At 38.5% G+C, this 16,530-nt stretch overlaps 2 protein-coding genes across 2 annotated transcripts in view; one reads left to right on the top strand and one right to left on the bottom strand.

The window, feature by feature from the left end:
* Positions 1-1,033, bottom strand: part of ORC3 (origin recognition complex subunit 3) — a 128,085-nt gene extending 127,052 nt beyond the window's left edge. Inside the window, exon 1 of the mRNA XM_044676370.1 lies at positions 968-1,033. Within this exon, the coding sequence (XP_044532305.1) occupies positions 968-991 (24 nt within the window). The 5' untranslated portion in view covers positions 992-1,033. The remainder of the gene's footprint in view (positions 1-967) is intronic.
* A 212-nt stretch (positions 1,034-1,245) lies between these two features.
* Positions 1,246-16,530, top strand: part of RARS2 (arginyl-tRNA synthetase 2, mitochondrial) — a 75,232-nt gene continuing 59,947 nt past the window's right edge. Inside the window, exons 1-3 of the mRNA XM_044676369.1 lie at positions 1,246-1,319; positions 12,446-12,519; positions 14,494-14,596. Of these exons, the coding sequence (XP_044532304.1) occupies positions 1,284-1,319; positions 12,446-12,519; positions 14,494-14,596 (213 nt within the window). The 5' untranslated portion in view covers positions 1,246-1,283. The remainder of the gene's footprint in view (positions 1,320-12,445; positions 12,520-14,493; positions 14,597-16,530) is intronic.

Genomic DNA, 16,530 nt, shown 5'->3' with positions numbered 1-16,530 from the left:
GTTCAGTGCCCGCTCCTGTAACAGCGCCTGAAAAAAAATTTGACTTTATGGCTCCTGCAGAAAGAGCCATACCTGACCCTCAAAAGAGCCAGATTATGGCTGGAGAGCCATCCCCTGATCTAAAGGAAGGGTACATAGAAAAGCTTTCTGGAATTCATGCCCTGAAAGTAGTACAGTCTAATAGAACAAGCACCAAATTGGAGTGGCAATAATTAGGGGTGAATCTGGTTCTGCTTTTTATTCTATGAACAATGGAACCCAGGAAGTCCTAGGTTCAAATCCTAATTTGTTCACATACTACCAGTGTGAGCTTGGCCAAATTGCTTAAGCTCCTTCTGACTCTGTTCTCTCATCTGTAAAATGTGAAATTCGACTAGAGGATACCTGTTTTGCTTTAAGTTTTAAACTTATGTTGTCAGGATTCTAGTGCGGGTTAAGGCTGGGAAGTTGGGGCATGTAAAGCCTTGCATGCTAGGGTGCTCCTGAAAAGAATAGACAATTTAAGAAATAGTTATGGATGAGGCTCTGCTTCTCAATTCGGGGAGGGGACTAAGCATTTAGAGCCTTCTATGTGCCAGGGACTGTCCTTAGCGCTTTACAAATATCATCTCATTTGATTTGCAAATATTATCCTCATATTACAGTTGAGGAAATGGTGCAAGTAAGGTATTATTACACAGATACTAAACGTCTGACGGTGGATTTGAACTCAGGTCTTCTTGACTACGTGCCTAGCGCTCTCTTAAACCGCGCCATCATCCACCTCCTAGTTCAGCGCACGCACCTGGGTGCTCCATCCCTCAGTTCCTCCAGCCAGGCTCAAGGCGACAAGTCTGGGATATAGTGACAAAAAGAACCCAACCAAGGGAGGAGGAAGAGGAAGAGGGCGTAGCCGGGGGAGGGGAGGAATGGGCCAGAGGTACGTCCACTGCGTACCCGGAGACGCACCCCCCCTCCGCCCACTCACCTTGGACACAGAGGAGGTAGCCATGATGCCCAGGTCCTGCTAGTTTCAAGTGGAATTGGGCATTTCCCTAGTTCCCCAGCGGCAGGCGGATGGGGCGGGGCGAAAGGTCAGGAGAGAAGGAAGAGAGTTCCCGATTAGCGATTGGTTCGCAATTCACTTCCGGGGCAAAGTTTCACAGGTTGGGAGGTGGGGTGTCTGGAAGGGGGCGGAGCAGGTCGAGCGCTGGGCGGGGTGGGTGAGGATCTAAGGGCTGTGCTCTGGCGATCTGGCGCCCAGTCTCACTATCTGGGGTCGCTATCTCCGGAGCAGCAGAGCTATGGCTTGTGCCTTCCGCAGGTCCATCGCCTCTCAGGTACCTGGCCCGCCCGACAGTGGGGGAGGGAAGCTCAGCTGGGACAGATTCTCTAGGGGCGCTGCTTGCGACCCCCGCCCAGGGGTTTGGAGACTTCTGGTGGGATTTTGCCCCTCCCAGGGAAGCCAGGCCTCTCCTCTGGGCCTGAACTCCATCCTCCTTCTGGAGAGACAAATGGAGACCCAGAGAAATCAGTGTCCGGGGCCAAGGGTCTTAAACCACTGGGACATGGACAGAATTTGCAACTTCTTGTACCTATTTGCAAAACTGGGTCATCTCCGTGGTCCTCAGCCACAACAGCCCCTGGTTTAATGGGAGCAATATAGGCAACTTACATTCCTATAGCACTTTAATTTGCTTTCTTTCAACAGTTCTATAAGGTAAGGAGTGCGAGCGCTGAACTTCCCTCTTTATGGGACAGGAGAGTCAAGACCCTGGTCACCCACTTAGTTGGATAAGCTTTGAAGTCAGGGTTTCCAGCCAGGGCTTTTGTCTCGCAAATTCAGATTGCATTCTTGTTTAGGTTTCGAGATTGGAAACGTAACTAATTCAAACCCTGGGAATCTATACTCAAGCATTAATTAAGGGCTTTTTAGGTGTCAGTCAGCTGTTATGTCTAGCAATTTGCTTTCTTCCAACAGCTCTACGAAAGTGAGTAATGCAAGGGTTGAAAAGTCCAGTTTACAGTTTAGAAGCCCCCCTTCATTTAACTAGCTGGCCAGCATTGAAACCAAAGTTTCCAACTGTCTCTTGTCTCAAATTCAGATTGCATCAGTGTCTAGGCTGGGAGATTAGAAAAGTGGTTTCTAATACAGCCCTGAGAATAAACAATCAATCTTTAAGTATTTATTAAAGGCTTATTAGGAGGCAGCTAGGTAGCTGAGCAGATAGCCTGTCAGGCCTGGAGACAGGAGAACCTAGATTCAGATCTGACCTCACACACTTCCTAGCCTTGTGACCCTGGGCAAGTCATTTAACCCCAATTGTCTGGCCCTTACAGCTCTTCTGCCTTGAAATCCATACTTAGTATTGATTCTAAGACAGAAGGTAAGAGGTTTTTTTTTGTTTTGTTTTGTTTTGTTTTTTTAGGGGGGGGGCAGTATTATTAGGTGTCTGTTAAGCACAAGGAACACAACTTAAGAGTTCCTTGGGGAATCAGTTCCTGCTCTCAAGAAGTTTACATAGTAATGGGGTAAGACAGCTTGTATAGCAGCTGTGTAGTACTAGTCAGGTCATTTTTCTTATTCGAACCAATTAATAAAAAGGGGGGAATGTTAAAATTCTTTTATAGTATAGTAAATACTTCAGATTTATCACAATGAAAGGGGTGCTGGAGTCAGGGAATTTGGGTTGGAGTTCTGCTTTTGCCCTGCTTCATCTCCCGTCTCTGTTCTCTTGTACATTTGCCTGTCTCCCAAATTTGGAATGTATATGCCTCCCACCCACAGTTTTTTAAATCCCTAATTTTTTTTTTAACCTTTACCTTAGTTTAGAATCAATACTATGTATTGGTTCTAAGGCAGAAGGAGAGTAAGAGCTAGGCAATGAGGGTTAAGTGACTTGAACAGAGAGCCACACAGCTAGGAAATATCTGAGGTCATATTTGATCCCAGGACTTCCTTTCTCCTGGCCTGGCTCTCATATCTGTTGAGCTACCTAGCTGCCCCCTCAGTTTCTTTAAAAGCTTTCCAAGGACCCATTTCAATAGGCTGTTGTTCCTAATATACACTCTTACACTTGCTAGTGCCCTCTCTTCAAGGATAATCTTGTATATATCATGTATATACTTGAGTGTATTGTCTCCTATCTCAGACTATAATTTCCTTGACCACAGAGACTTTCATTTTTTTTTTTTTAACCCTTCCTTACCTTCCTTCTTGGAGTCAATACTGTGTATTGGCTCCAAGGCAGAAGAGTGGTTAGGGTAGGCAATGGGAGTTAAGTGACTTAGACAGGGTAACACAGCTGGGAAGTGTCTGGGGCCAGATTTGAACCTAGGACCTCCCATCTCTAGGCCTGGCTCTCAATCCATTGAGCTATCCAGCTGCACCCAGAGACTTTCATTTTTGTCATTATACCTTAGTATGAAGTACAGTGCCTAGCAATATGTAGGTGATCAGTAAAATGCATGTTGGTCGTAAGTTGTGTAAGACCCCTTACTCTGGGCCTTAGTTTCTTTATCTATAAAATGACAGGGTTGGGCTAGATGACCTAAAGACTCTTCAGATTGTAAATCCTATAGTCCTAAGCACTGTTAAAACTATAAATGTATATAAATGTTAAGATATTGGTGTAATTCTAAGCAATTTGATAGCCAGGTTTCTTAATTCTTTCAGGTTTGGCATTTATTGAGGGGGAAGGAAAAACAAGTACTATTCAAAGAAACCTTTTGAATATATCTGAAAAATAAACGAGTTATTCCTTTGTACTTTGATCTTAAAGTTCTCGTGTTGCTTTTTGTAATACCTCTGATTTACCCCAGTGTTTTTTTTTACAATATTTAAAAAAGAATCTTTGGAGAATAGTCCATATATGTATGTGTCTTGTCTGACAGTATACCACACACACACCGTCATGTAAGATTTACATTTTCTCATTTTTTTCCAGGAAAGATGAGGAATGCAGAATTACAGTTTATTGATAATAGAGGGTATAGTCCGTCAAAGAACTAGAGATAAGTTAACTGGTCCATAAACAAAGTCCAAGACTAATGGTGTACAGTTTATGGACATTTTGAGGTTATATGAAATGAAGTAGTTGAAATATTAGATGATGGCATCATGATTCAAAAAAGACCTCAAATGGGCCAAATCTAATAAGATGTTATTAAAGAAATATAAATGTATGGTCTTTGATGTGGAATAGAAACAGTTTCATAAATTCAAGATGGTAAAGTGAGTGAGTCAACTTTGATCTTGTGGCTATGCAAGCTAATGTGAGCTTTGGCTGCAGTAAGAGAAGAATATCCAGGACCAGAAAAGTGATTTCCCACTGTACTCCTGTCTGGTTATACAATATATGTCTATTATTGTGTGCCGCTGTTTAGGAAGAACAACAAGATAGAGTAAACATAAGAGGCATTCTAGGGAGGTATCTCATAAGTTGGGAAAAACACTGGCACTGGTATCAGAGCATAGAATCAGTCTCACCTCTAATGCCTACTAGCTTTCTAACCTGGGTCAAAGGAATCTTACTGGACCTCAGTTTTCTCATCTACGAAGTTAAAGGAGGGTTGGACTGCATAACCTCTAAGTTGCTTTTCATTTTTAAGGTTATGATCCCATAAGAGGGTAAAGGACGTTAAATTCATGAAATATGGGGATTGATTAGAGGACCCAAGGATGTTTTATATCCTAGTGAAGATTCCTAAATAACATGATAGCTACTTTTAAGTTCTTGAAGGGCTGTCATATGGAAGAGGGATTAATCTGGTTCTCTTTGATCTTAGAAGGCAAAACAGTAGATGGAAGTTGGGAAAATAAAATTTAGACAAAATGTAAGGAAAATCTTGGTTTCTCCTCTCACTTGAAGTTTTCAAATAAAAACTGGATTATCACTTTTTGGAATAAATAAATTGGGCCTTCAACTAAAACAAGGTAGTCCTTTCATTCCTCCTTAATTGAGTTTATCTCATTCTCTATGGATGTTATTCCAAATTTTTTTCTTTCAGATTTTCCTTACTTCTCTTCTGCCCCCCCCCTTAGACTAAGACCTTGCCTCTTTAGTGAAAAAATTAAGACTATTTAGCATGAACATTCTCTTGCCCCATTCTTTTCATCTCAGAACTCATTGATATCACCTCTCATTCTCTCTTTTCACCTAGCCTCCAACAAAAAGATTCCTTGTTAAGACCCAACCCTCTACTTGTGAACTTGAGCCCATTCCTTTCCATTTCTCTAGTGATGGGCAAACTTTTTAAAGAGGGGTCTAAAGAAAAGGAAATGCTCATCTGTCAGTCTCTTTCTAAGGCAACTCTTTCAAAGTTTCATTGTATTGTATCCTAATCATTGCATTCTTCAGATTAGGAATAATGTGCTATGGGATAGAACATTTCAGGGGGCCCCATCTGGCCAGCAGGCCATAGTTTGCCCATCACTGCACTAGCGGATTATATCCTCAGTCATCCTCTATTTCTGTCGGACTCTTTCTTAGCTGCCTTTGCACTCTGGCTTCTAATATCACTCAACTGAAAGTACTTTCTTCAAAGTTATCAACGATTTCTCAATTTCCACATTTTGTGATCTTAGTGTTTATTGTTCTTAACCTTTCTGCTACATTTAACAGTATTTACTATGCCCTTTTGGATATTCTATTGAGGATTTTTGTTCTTCTCTTTCTCCTACCTGTCCATTTCTTTTCAGTCTCCCTTTTTTCCCTCATTATATATCAGGCTTCCTGACTATTTCTCAAGGTTCTAGTCTATGTCCTCCTCTTATATGTTTTTAAACTATCATTTATTTCTCTGAAGATGACCGAGATTCACAAAGGTGTCGTATATATGATAAATTTCCTAATCTGTAAAATGAGAATAATAATATCTACCTCCCAATCAGGCTCTCCTCTAAACTTTACTTTCTGGTCATAACATCAACTCTCTATTAGATTGTCAAGCTGGATATCACTGAGATGCCTCAAAAGACTCATTATCTTTTCCCCAAAACCTTCCCCTCTTCCAGACTTCTCTTTCTGTTGAAAGTACCATCATGCTTCCTATTGCTTAGATTTGTAATCTTGGCATTATCATTGCCTCCTTTTTTTTTTTCTTTTTCCTCATATATCTAATCAGTTGTTAGATCTTGTCATTGATACCTACATCACATCTCCCACATCCGACCTTTTCTCTCTGTTCACAAAGATACCACCTTAGTTTAGGACCTTATTGCTTCTCCCCTAGATTATTTGCAATAGCCTCCTAATTCGGTCCTTCCTCCAAATTTCTCACCACTAAATTCCTTCATAACTTGACCCTAATCTGTCTTTCCAGTCTCATTGGACACTGTCCATTCAAATTGACCACCTCACAGGTCTTCAGACAGGTGCACTCTTTCTGCCTCTTCATAGCTTTGCACTCACTGGATGTCCCACATGCCTAGACTACACTCTTCCTTCTTCCTGGAGTTCTCTTTCTTTTATGATATAACTCAAGTAGCATTTTCTATATGATGCCTTTCCTAGTTTTCACCAACTACTTAAATACTGGGTACTTAATAACTTTGTATTTATGCCGCATATATTTATATGTGTACTTGTTAACTTTTTCATTAGAGGATAAGCCACCTTTTGAGTATGAACTATTTTCATACTTTGTACTTGTACCCAACACCTATCATTGTACCTGCCATATGTTGTGAGGAAGATTAGTTAGTGATAGTGTTGGACCTAGCAGGAAGGGCTGGAGGATTCCAAGATGGAATGAAGGAGCAGGAAGTAGGGCTTGTGTTCTGAGAGAGACTCCATTAGTGGTGGGCACAAACTGTTGCTTGCCCTGGGAGATCTCAGAGTTAAGGACACCCTGCATCCTGATTCCCTGGGATCCCGAGTGGTGGTGGCTTCTAGCGTGTGGACAAGACCTGCAGAGCTGCACCAAGTGGAGGAGGGGTTTGGGATCTGGTGGACAGCATCTCAAGCACACTCTCTCTACTTGGTACCTTGGATCACCTTGGCTTTTGGCATCCTGTGATCATCTGTGGATTACCATGAGAACCCTCAAAGCCACCCTCAGGTCCTTTAACTGTGCTGGTCAAACCTGGCTGGAACCAGTTTTGAAGCAGCCTTCCCAGTGACTCCAGAACTGCTCCTTTGAGCCCTGCCTGGCCTAGGTCAATTAGAATTAGAGTAGACAAGTCCTCCCCTTGCCCCTGTGATTTGCCCTTTAGGGTTTTAAGTGCAGAATTCCCTATCCCACCTTTATTTAGTTAATCATAATTCAACATTATAAACTTTTACCTTGCCTGCTGGTTCCATAGACCCTGGCCTAGGGGTGAGCTGGGTGAGCTGGGCCAACTGCCATTCTTGACAGTTACCAGCTTAGCATTGAACTCGGGTCTCCCTATCCTGGTTGGTCCTGTCTCTCCTTCAACCCAGTGTGTGTACCCACAACCATTTAGGTTATATTTTAACATCCCTGGTGCCCCATCTTTTACACATAGTAGGCACTTAAATGCTTTATCCTTGATAAATGAATAAATTTTTAAAAATTTATTAAGCATTTTATTACATGCTAAACACCATACTAAGCATTTAGAGATACAAATAGAAAAGAACATGAAACTCATGCAGTATTTTTTTTTAAATTTGCCTTCCATCTTAGATTTGATACTGAGGATCAGTTCCAAGGCAAAAGAGTGGTAAGGACTAGGCAACTGGGGTTAAGTAACTTGCCCAGGGTCACACAGGAAGTATCTGAGGTCAGATTTGAGTTCAGGATCTCCCTTCTCCAGGCCTGGCTTTCTATCTACTGAACCACCTAGATGCCCCAGTGAGTATTCTTTTTGAGAAATGATTCCCTTCAGCTCTTGAGATTCAGCTTTTTTGTGGTAAGTTAAATGTAGAACCTAAGTGGACACACAAATCATATATAGGATTTTTTTCTTTTTCTTTTTTTTAAAATCCTTACCTTCCTTCTTGGAGTCAATACTGTATATTGGCAGAAGAGTGGTAAGGGTAGGCAATGGGGACCAAGTGACTTGCCCAGGGTCACTCAGCTGGGAAGTGTCTGAGGCCAGATTTGAACCTAGGACCTCCCGTCTCTAGGCCTGGCTCTCAATCTACTGAGCCACCCAGCTGCCACCCATATATAGGATTTTAATGAACAAAGAAGGTGGCAGGAGTGAGTGGAAGGAGAGGGGGAGTACCCTAAGCAAGGAGTAAAACATGAAGGTTGTGAGGAAGGAATGCACATGTATATTAGGAGTTTAATAAGGAGATTCCTCACCGGACCAGAGAGGATAGATTGAAATATAATATTAGTTAAAGTTCAATAGATAAAATGGAGCTATTCAATAAGGAGCTTTGAAATACTTATCTCATGGAGTGGTTCTTAACCGTTACAAACTGCACAGCCCCTTTCATGGCCTCACAATCTACTTTAAACAAACACTGATTGCCTATACATAGGACCCCATTCTAGGCATTGAGGTAGGTACAGAAAACAAGATCTTTATCCTAAAAGAGAGAGACTGACAGAGATGGTATGGTAGGAGGAAGCAGTACAATCCAGTTCTTCGACAACTTTTCCAACAAAAACAGAGGAAAAAGAGCACCACCCTATATAGAGAAAGAAAATGCAAGGAGAAACCACAGTAAGTCATTTTTTTAGCCACAGATTGTGTATTCACCACAAGAAAGTGACCAGGGCAGGTATTATGACCAGTGGTAGGCTTCAGCAGTGGCATTCTGACACGAGAACAGAATTTTGAACTTAACTTGCAGGTTAGTAACCAGAGCAGGGTCTCAGACAAGAGTCTTTAGCTCTGTCACTGACCCTGGAGTAGGAACAGGAACTAAGCTACTGACCTAGGCTGAATTTTGCTGTTGATAGACAAGGCAGAGTCTATGGAGTAGGAGTGTACTTACATCTCTGTTGCTCTGAACTCACAGAAAACTCCCAGCTAGTAAACAGGGACTAGCAAGTGTATAATGAAGCTCCAGTCAGGGGCAAGACTCTAGCTATGTCAGACCCACACAGGGATTAGAAGCTTGCTGTCCTTGGTTAGAACTCTTAGGAGTTGCTAAAAGCTTGTATGTAATTCTTTATCCTAAATGCTCATAAGCCGATTGAGGAATATAACACTCAAAATATGGAGATTACAGCAGCAAGACTTGATAATGAAAATCAGAACCATATTAGGCCCCAATATTCCCTCCAGAAGTGCCTATAGTCTGACCCTAACACAAAGTTATAAATCAAGAAGTAAGACTAAAAGACCGAGGAAACAAAATAAGCATCACGGTTAAAACAGTTATTATAGATTGGGGACACCTAAGACAAAAATCCAGAAAAAGAGAAGAACTTTAAAAATATATTCAGGAAAAGCTTAAAAGAAAAGCAACCTGGCTACAAGATAAACAAGAATTCGTGCAAGAAATGGAGTGAGTTTTTTAAAGTCAAAAATAATATTTTTAAATGAAATAAAGAGTTCTGAAAAAGAAGATTGATAGTTTAGTTTAAGAGGCACAATCTTATTTAAGAAAATAGACTCCCTGAAAATTAGGATGGACCCAAAGGGAAGTTAATTATTCCATGAGACATTAAGAAATATTAAAATGTAATTAGAGACTGAAAAAATAAGAAAATGTAAGGTATCTCATTTCAAAAACAGCTGACCTGTAAAACAGGACAAGAAAACATCATTTAAGAACCACTGAAAGCTAATTCCAAAAAAGAGAGCCTGGGTATCATTTTTAGAAATCATGGGGGGCAGCTGGGTAGCTAAGTGGATTGAGAGTCAGTCCTAGAGGCAGGAGGTCCTAGGTTCAAATTCAGCCTCAGACACTTCCCAGCTGTGTGACCCTGGGCAAGTCACTTGTCCCCCATTGCCCACCCTTGCCACTCTTCCACCTAGCAGCCAATACACATAAGTTAAGGTTTAAAAAAAAAAAACAAAAACAGAAATCATGGATGAAAACTTACCAAACCTATTAGAAGCAAAGTTCAAAGTAAAAAATAGAGTCCATAGGTCCCCTCCTGAAAAAAACCTTTAAATAAAAACTTCCAGGAGTATCATACCCAAAATTCAAGAGATTTGAGATCAGAGGAAAAATACTTTGAGCAGCCAAAAAGAAAGTTCAGGCACTAAGTGTCCACATTGAGAATCACACAAGATTTGCCAGTCATTCTATTAGAGAAGTAGAGAACTTGGACTGCCAGATGGCCAAATGGCAAAAAAGAATAATTTACCCAGGAAAACTGAAGGGTATGCTTGGGCAACTAGATGGTACAGTGGATAGAATATTGGGCCTGGAGTCAGGAAGACTCATCTTCCTGAGTTTAAATCTGACCTCTGCCACTTTCTAGCAGTGTGATCCTGAGCAAATCATTTAACCTCTGTAGCCTAACCCTTACTGCTCTTCTGCCTTGGAACCAATACATAGGATTGATTCCAAGACAGAAGGTAAGAGGTTTTTTTAAAGTAGAAAAGAAAATATTAGGAATTGGAGGATGCATAGTTGACAGGATCAGGGAAGTCTGTGTGGAAGAAGTGACAGTTGAATTGATGACAAAATGTAGATGGCTTTTTTTTTTTAAACCCTTACCTTCCATCTTGGAATCAATACTGTGTATTGGCTCCAAGGCAGAAGAGTGGTAAGGGCTAGGCAATGGGGGTTAAGTGACTTGCCCAGGGTCACACAGTTGGGAAGTGTCTGAGGCCAGATTTGAACCTAGGACCTCCCATCTCTAGGCCTGGCTCTCAATCCACTGAGCTACTTAGCTGCCCCCAGTAGATGACTTTCTGAGTTCAGGGAAATATAGAAAAAGGCATAGAAACAAAAAAAAACCCCAAATTGGTAAATTGTCATTTTTACTTGCAACATAGAATGAGTAGATAAGTAGTGTTGAGGTAAGGCCATAACGTTAGATCAGCCAATTTGTAGAGGCCTGAACATCAGATTAAGGAATTTGGACTTTATTCAACAGATCATGGTGAGCTCTTGAAGGTATTTGACCAGCAGCAAAATATGTTCATACTTACTTGTCTATAGGTGACTGATTAGTTCTGGTAAGTGATAAGATATTTGAGTTCTAGACTGTTGGGTTTTTTTTTTTCCATATTGTAACTCCAGAACCCCGTAGATAGTGCCTGATAAGTTTTTGTTGAACTGAAAAATTGTCTTGTTCAGAATAAGACTTTCCTACAAGATACTACCTTTGAGATCTGTGTATATCTATGTGCACATAGTGGTAATTTGTTAGGTGACCTTCGACAAGTAATTTAGTCTTTAGGGCTCAGTTTTTGCATCTGTGAAATTCATGTGCTACTCCAGGTAACTTTTTAGCTCTCTTCTTGCCTTAAATCTGTGAACCTTTGCTGTTTTATCATATTTAAATTTGATAAATATTAAGGGCAAATTCTGCACTGAATTTAAAAAAGCTTTTGATGGAAGTTGTTTGTTTTTCTTAGCTTTAAACCCTTTGGTGGCTTAATTTAATGCTTTCCTACTTGACTTGACATTAAGTCGATTATCTAAAAGTTGTTATTACCATAGGCATTAAAATCATTTGAAATTAAAATGTCTTTTTTTTTAGCAGTTAAATCACTTTTCTCAGAATTATTTTTGTTCATTTGAAATCTTATTCACTTAGTTGTTAGCAATGTTCTCATCTTATTTGCCAGGTGAAATAATTTATGGTTGACTTAATTGAGACTATCTTTTATGGCCAGTTTTTCATAGGGGATTTCAGTATTATGTATAAAGAGGTAGAAAAGCTTGGCAATTAAGAATAGTGTTTGGTTTCATATTGAAAATAAATTTAAACCATTTTTTAAAAAATTCAGAATCTTTTTAAATGATTCTAATTTCCTATAATCAGATGGCCTTTTATTAAAACCGCCTGGGTGCAATATGGTAGAAGTTAGACAAGTTTACCATCTGGATTTGTGAACTTTATTTTGAAGCAATTTCCTTTTGTTTTTCTTGTTAAAGACAAGATTTCCAAATTGTTATTGCTAATATTTGTTGTAATACCTTGAACTTTAAAAGTATTTTGGTCCTGGGTTGTTACTGTTAAAATTCAGTTGCTATGAAATATTTAACCTTGGGTAGTTTTGTTGAATGTAATTGTTTGTTATTATTTTTTTTTAACCCTTACCTTCTGCCTTATAATCAATACTATGCATTGGTTCCAAAGCAGAAGAGTGGCAAGAGCTAGATGGTGGGGGTTAAGGGACTTGCCCAGGGTCACATAGCTGGGAAGTGTCTGAGACCAGATTTAAACCCAGGACCTCCTTCTCTAGGCCTTTCTCACAATCCACTGAGCAACCCAGCTGCCCCCTGTTGTTGTTATTGTTGTTGTTTTAATTAAAATGGGAGAGTTATACACATGTAGTCTGTGACTGAATATGACCTTGTGACCTAAGAATATTCTGACAGTTTTTTAACTGACTTTTACTTTATTTTGTTTTTAGCTTTCCAGAGTTTTGGATCTTCCACCAGAAAACTTGATCAAGTCAATATCTGCAGTTCCAATCTCCAAAAAAGAGTAAATATTTTATTTTTCTTATAATAAACTGATACACTACTATCCTAATTGATATATTATGTGTTTATAAGCATTTTCTGTTACAGTATGTACAAAATAGTTCCGATTTTCCAGGGAGCTAGCCATAGAAGTAAAATTTCATATAGTAAAACATTTTCTCACTGACGTTATAAAATAGAAATGTGAACAGAAAAAAAAATATTTTCTGAACAGTGAGACCTATTGAAAAGTGACAAAGGTCTGCCTCCAGAGGTAGCAGACTCCCCCTAATTGGAGATCTTCAAATAGAGACTAGGCATGCAAGAATAGGAAGTCTTTAGAGTATATGAACCCTGAAGGACCTTCTAACTATCAAATTCTGTGATTCTCCTACATAGTGAGTATTATGGTAAGTTCTAGTAATTTTCTTGCATTGTCTATACTTCTCTTGGAGTAAAGTTTTATTTTTTACTATAATTTAGAACAAAGAAAAGTATAAAAAAAGGATAGAGTTATCAACAAATAAGTTAACTGGAGCTTTTTGAGGACTGTCAGTAACTAATTTCTGGTAGGCTTTAGTACTGGTGCTGTCTAAAATAGAGTATCTCTTTATCCCTTCTACCTCTTCTCTTTGGGGAAGTTTGAGCTCATAGGATCTCAGAGCTAAACAGGGCCTTAAAGATTATGTAATTCGTCATTCAGCTCAGCATATTATCTGTCAACATTGTGTTGAAAGAAACCTAAGCCTTCTGAAACCATACTTTGCTGGTGACTGAGATATACCTATTTCAGTATATGTATGAAATATATACTTGGATATTGTCAGGCTAGCTGATGGTAATTGTGGATTCAGAAGATGGGATGAGAAGGATGGATAGGTTTCTGGGATCAGGAAGACCACAAGACACTGATGGTGAATCATGGCAAAGTTTATTTTATCACAGCTAATATTTTTAGGGCAGTGTTACATAAGCTAAAGGATTAGGTAATATTTTTACATAGACAGTGGTTAGTAATGATTTACAATCTTAGTACAATGACTTGGTTTACCTCACTGAAGCTTAGACAGAATTTTCTATAGGATAATAAATCAATATATCAGTATATAACCATCTAATCCAGATTGTCATAGAATCCCTGCATCAGTAATTTCTTGGAAGGACATACAGTTTCTGCAAAGTACAGCAGGGAGAGGTTAGAAACCTCAGGTGAAGTCATGGGACTATGTGACTGATTCTTGCTAGACTATGGCTTTGACTTTACTGGGGTCCATCCTCACTACTGGGGGCTACAGGATATCTTGAATGTTCCATTAGCTTCATTAGTGTGGATATTTACTCCACTGACTTGGAATAAAGCCCTTCCATACCTTTTCAGTTTATGCAGCTCTTATCTAATTTATATCTATAAGTACCTCATTAGGTGATCTACCTAGTATGCTGGAGTCCTCTTTTTTTTCTTTATACTCTGAAGATGCCAGTATATATTGTGAACTGGTTACTAGTTGCTATCCTCCTGAAGGACAAGAAGCAATACAATTGTAATATCTTGAAGTATCCAGGCTGTTCCCCAATCCCACCATTCACATCATTTCCATCTAGCAGTCAATTCTTCCGTTTGTGAGAATTGAATATAGGCTAGACTTTTCCCTTGTTAATTCTTCTGCTTTTTGAAAGCTATTTTCTCATTTGTAAAATAAGGATAATATTCATCCTACCCACCTCTCTGGAATGTTGTAGTATTCCAGATAATAGACATAAGATTACTTCAGAGGGAAAACAGCAAAAAGTGCTAGACAGGTACAGAAGAATATTAATTTATTTATGAGTATGTCTGTGTTTTTTTGTTTTGGTTTGGATGTGTTTTTTTGCTTGATGTAAAAGCTTTTTTTATTGTAAATAAAAGCTGGAGATGAAAGATTCCCATAGTCCTTCTTCAGAATTCCTGCCACCTTTTTATAGAAAGAAACAATTATATTCTTTCTGTGTTTTTTAGAGAAGTAGCTGATTTTCAGCTCTCTGTACATTCTGTGCTAGAGTGCAACAGTGGTCAATCAAAACCAGATATTCAAGTTCAAGCCCGAAGACTTGCAGAGAAGGTACTTTAATACTTAATTGTCTTTCTTTGATTAGATACTGAATCTATTTCTGGCAAAAATATAGTAAGTGTACTTTCTCATGTTAATCATACATTTGTAGTGATCATTTTCCAAAAAAAGCTGACCAGGTAACTTGATTTCCTCTTAATATTTTGCTGTAAAACTATAATTATTTTTCAAATCATATAAAAAATTTGCTCTTGATCCATCTTTTAATTTTCTTTTTAAACACCTGTTTGACCAATTTAAACACTGTAACTAAATTACAGATTATTTTAATTTGGGTAGACTTATGCTTGGGAAAATGCATTTAAAATGCAAAATAAATTGTATAAGTTGGAGTAGTGGGGGACAATTTAAAAAATAGTTTCCAATAAAAATGAATAGAAAATGAGAAGAAAATGAATAGATGTACATAGAATATAGATTTAATATGTCTCTTTTACTCCTAATAGCTATAGTTCAAATTTTAGTTGCTGAAAAAAATATGGGGGAAATGAATGCCCAAATGTAAGTTATCAGTATAGTGTTTCATCATATGAAGTTAAATATTGAATTTATTAACAAGTTTATTATAGGTTGAAGCAGGGGGAGAACTGGGGCAGGAGATGGCATATAGTAAAAAATTAATATGATTTTACTAATGAATGATGATAAAACCATCCTGCAAATAAATAACAGTTTTTTTAAACCTAATCCAAACTCTCTTAAGGAAGAATATCCAGAGCAAAAAAAAAAAAAAAAAAAAAATTAGAATCTTAGAGTTGGAAAGGAACTCAGTTAAACTCTAGGTTAACCTATAGTTTAAACTTGAATTCCCTTTTCCAGTGTCCCTGACAAGTGGTCTGTAGCCTCTCTCTGCTGGAACACCTCAGGCTCCTAAGGGAGCCTATTCTGCATTTAGTCAGTTCTGTGTGGAAACTTTCTACTTAAACCAAAATAAGAACAAAGTTTTTAAAAATTTTAAACTCTACTGGAATAATTTCCTGTGTAGAAGCACTATTTTGTTTTCACCAACCACAACACTTTATGTTCACTCATTAAGCATTTAATGAGTGTTTGTTAAGATGAACTGAAATAAATCTCTCCCTCTGTGTAACTTCTACCTATTATTCCTAGTTTTGCTTTCTATGACAAGCAGAAGTCTAATCCTTTTCCTTGGGATGTCCCTTCAAATATTTGAAACCTTTAATAATGTTTAAGACTTTTTAAAAATTACTAGGCTAATAATTCCCTGGTCTTTATTTATAAGGAAAATTAAAAAACCAAAACATTCTAATGATGCTTTTTGTCTTTATAGCAGTCATTGACTTTATCTGCCCTGCATACTCCCTTAAATTGGCCTTCCATTGGCCAGTTCTTTCTCATAGAGGCTGGAATGCAGTTGAGACTATTGAGTCCCCTATTTTGTTATGCTCTGCTCACCATTTTATACAACATTTGCTCTTTTTGCTCTTTTATTCCCATGATTTCTTAAAAATGAAGACTCATGGCTCTGCAGTGATATCATCTAGTTTCATAATTTCCCCAGGCCATATATCATCTAGCTCTGTTATCTGAATGTCATTAGTAAGTTAACATGAATAGTAAGTAAGATGCATAATTCCAGGAACTGATGGTTTTATATCATTAATAGACAGATATATAGATATACAGATAATTGGCCAAGCATCAGCTAAAATGTTTTTAATTTTGTATATTCATGTGCATGAAAAATCTTAAACCCTGAAGACACTTCATTTCTCAGAAATAATGGCTAGTGATTTTACAGTTCGATTTGCTAGTTTCTTAAGTTCCCCAAGTTTACATAATCAGGCCTGTTTTATTTAGATTCATTTAATAAGTTAAATAGGTGCACAATTCAAGGAACTTATTTTTAGGACTTTATGAGAACAGACACAAAGAAGAAGACAACTGTCTAAACACCAGTTAAG

This window comes from Gracilinanus agilis, chromosome 4, assembly GCF_016433145.1.
Source record: "Gracilinanus agilis isolate LMUSP501 chromosome 4, AgileGrace, whole genome shotgun sequence".
Taxonomy (NCBI): domain Eukaryota; kingdom Metazoa; phylum Chordata; class Mammalia; order Didelphimorphia; family Didelphidae; genus Gracilinanus; species Gracilinanus agilis.
The sequence above is the reverse complement of the archived record's forward strand: the minus strand, read 5'-3'. Positions and strand labels throughout refer to the sequence as shown.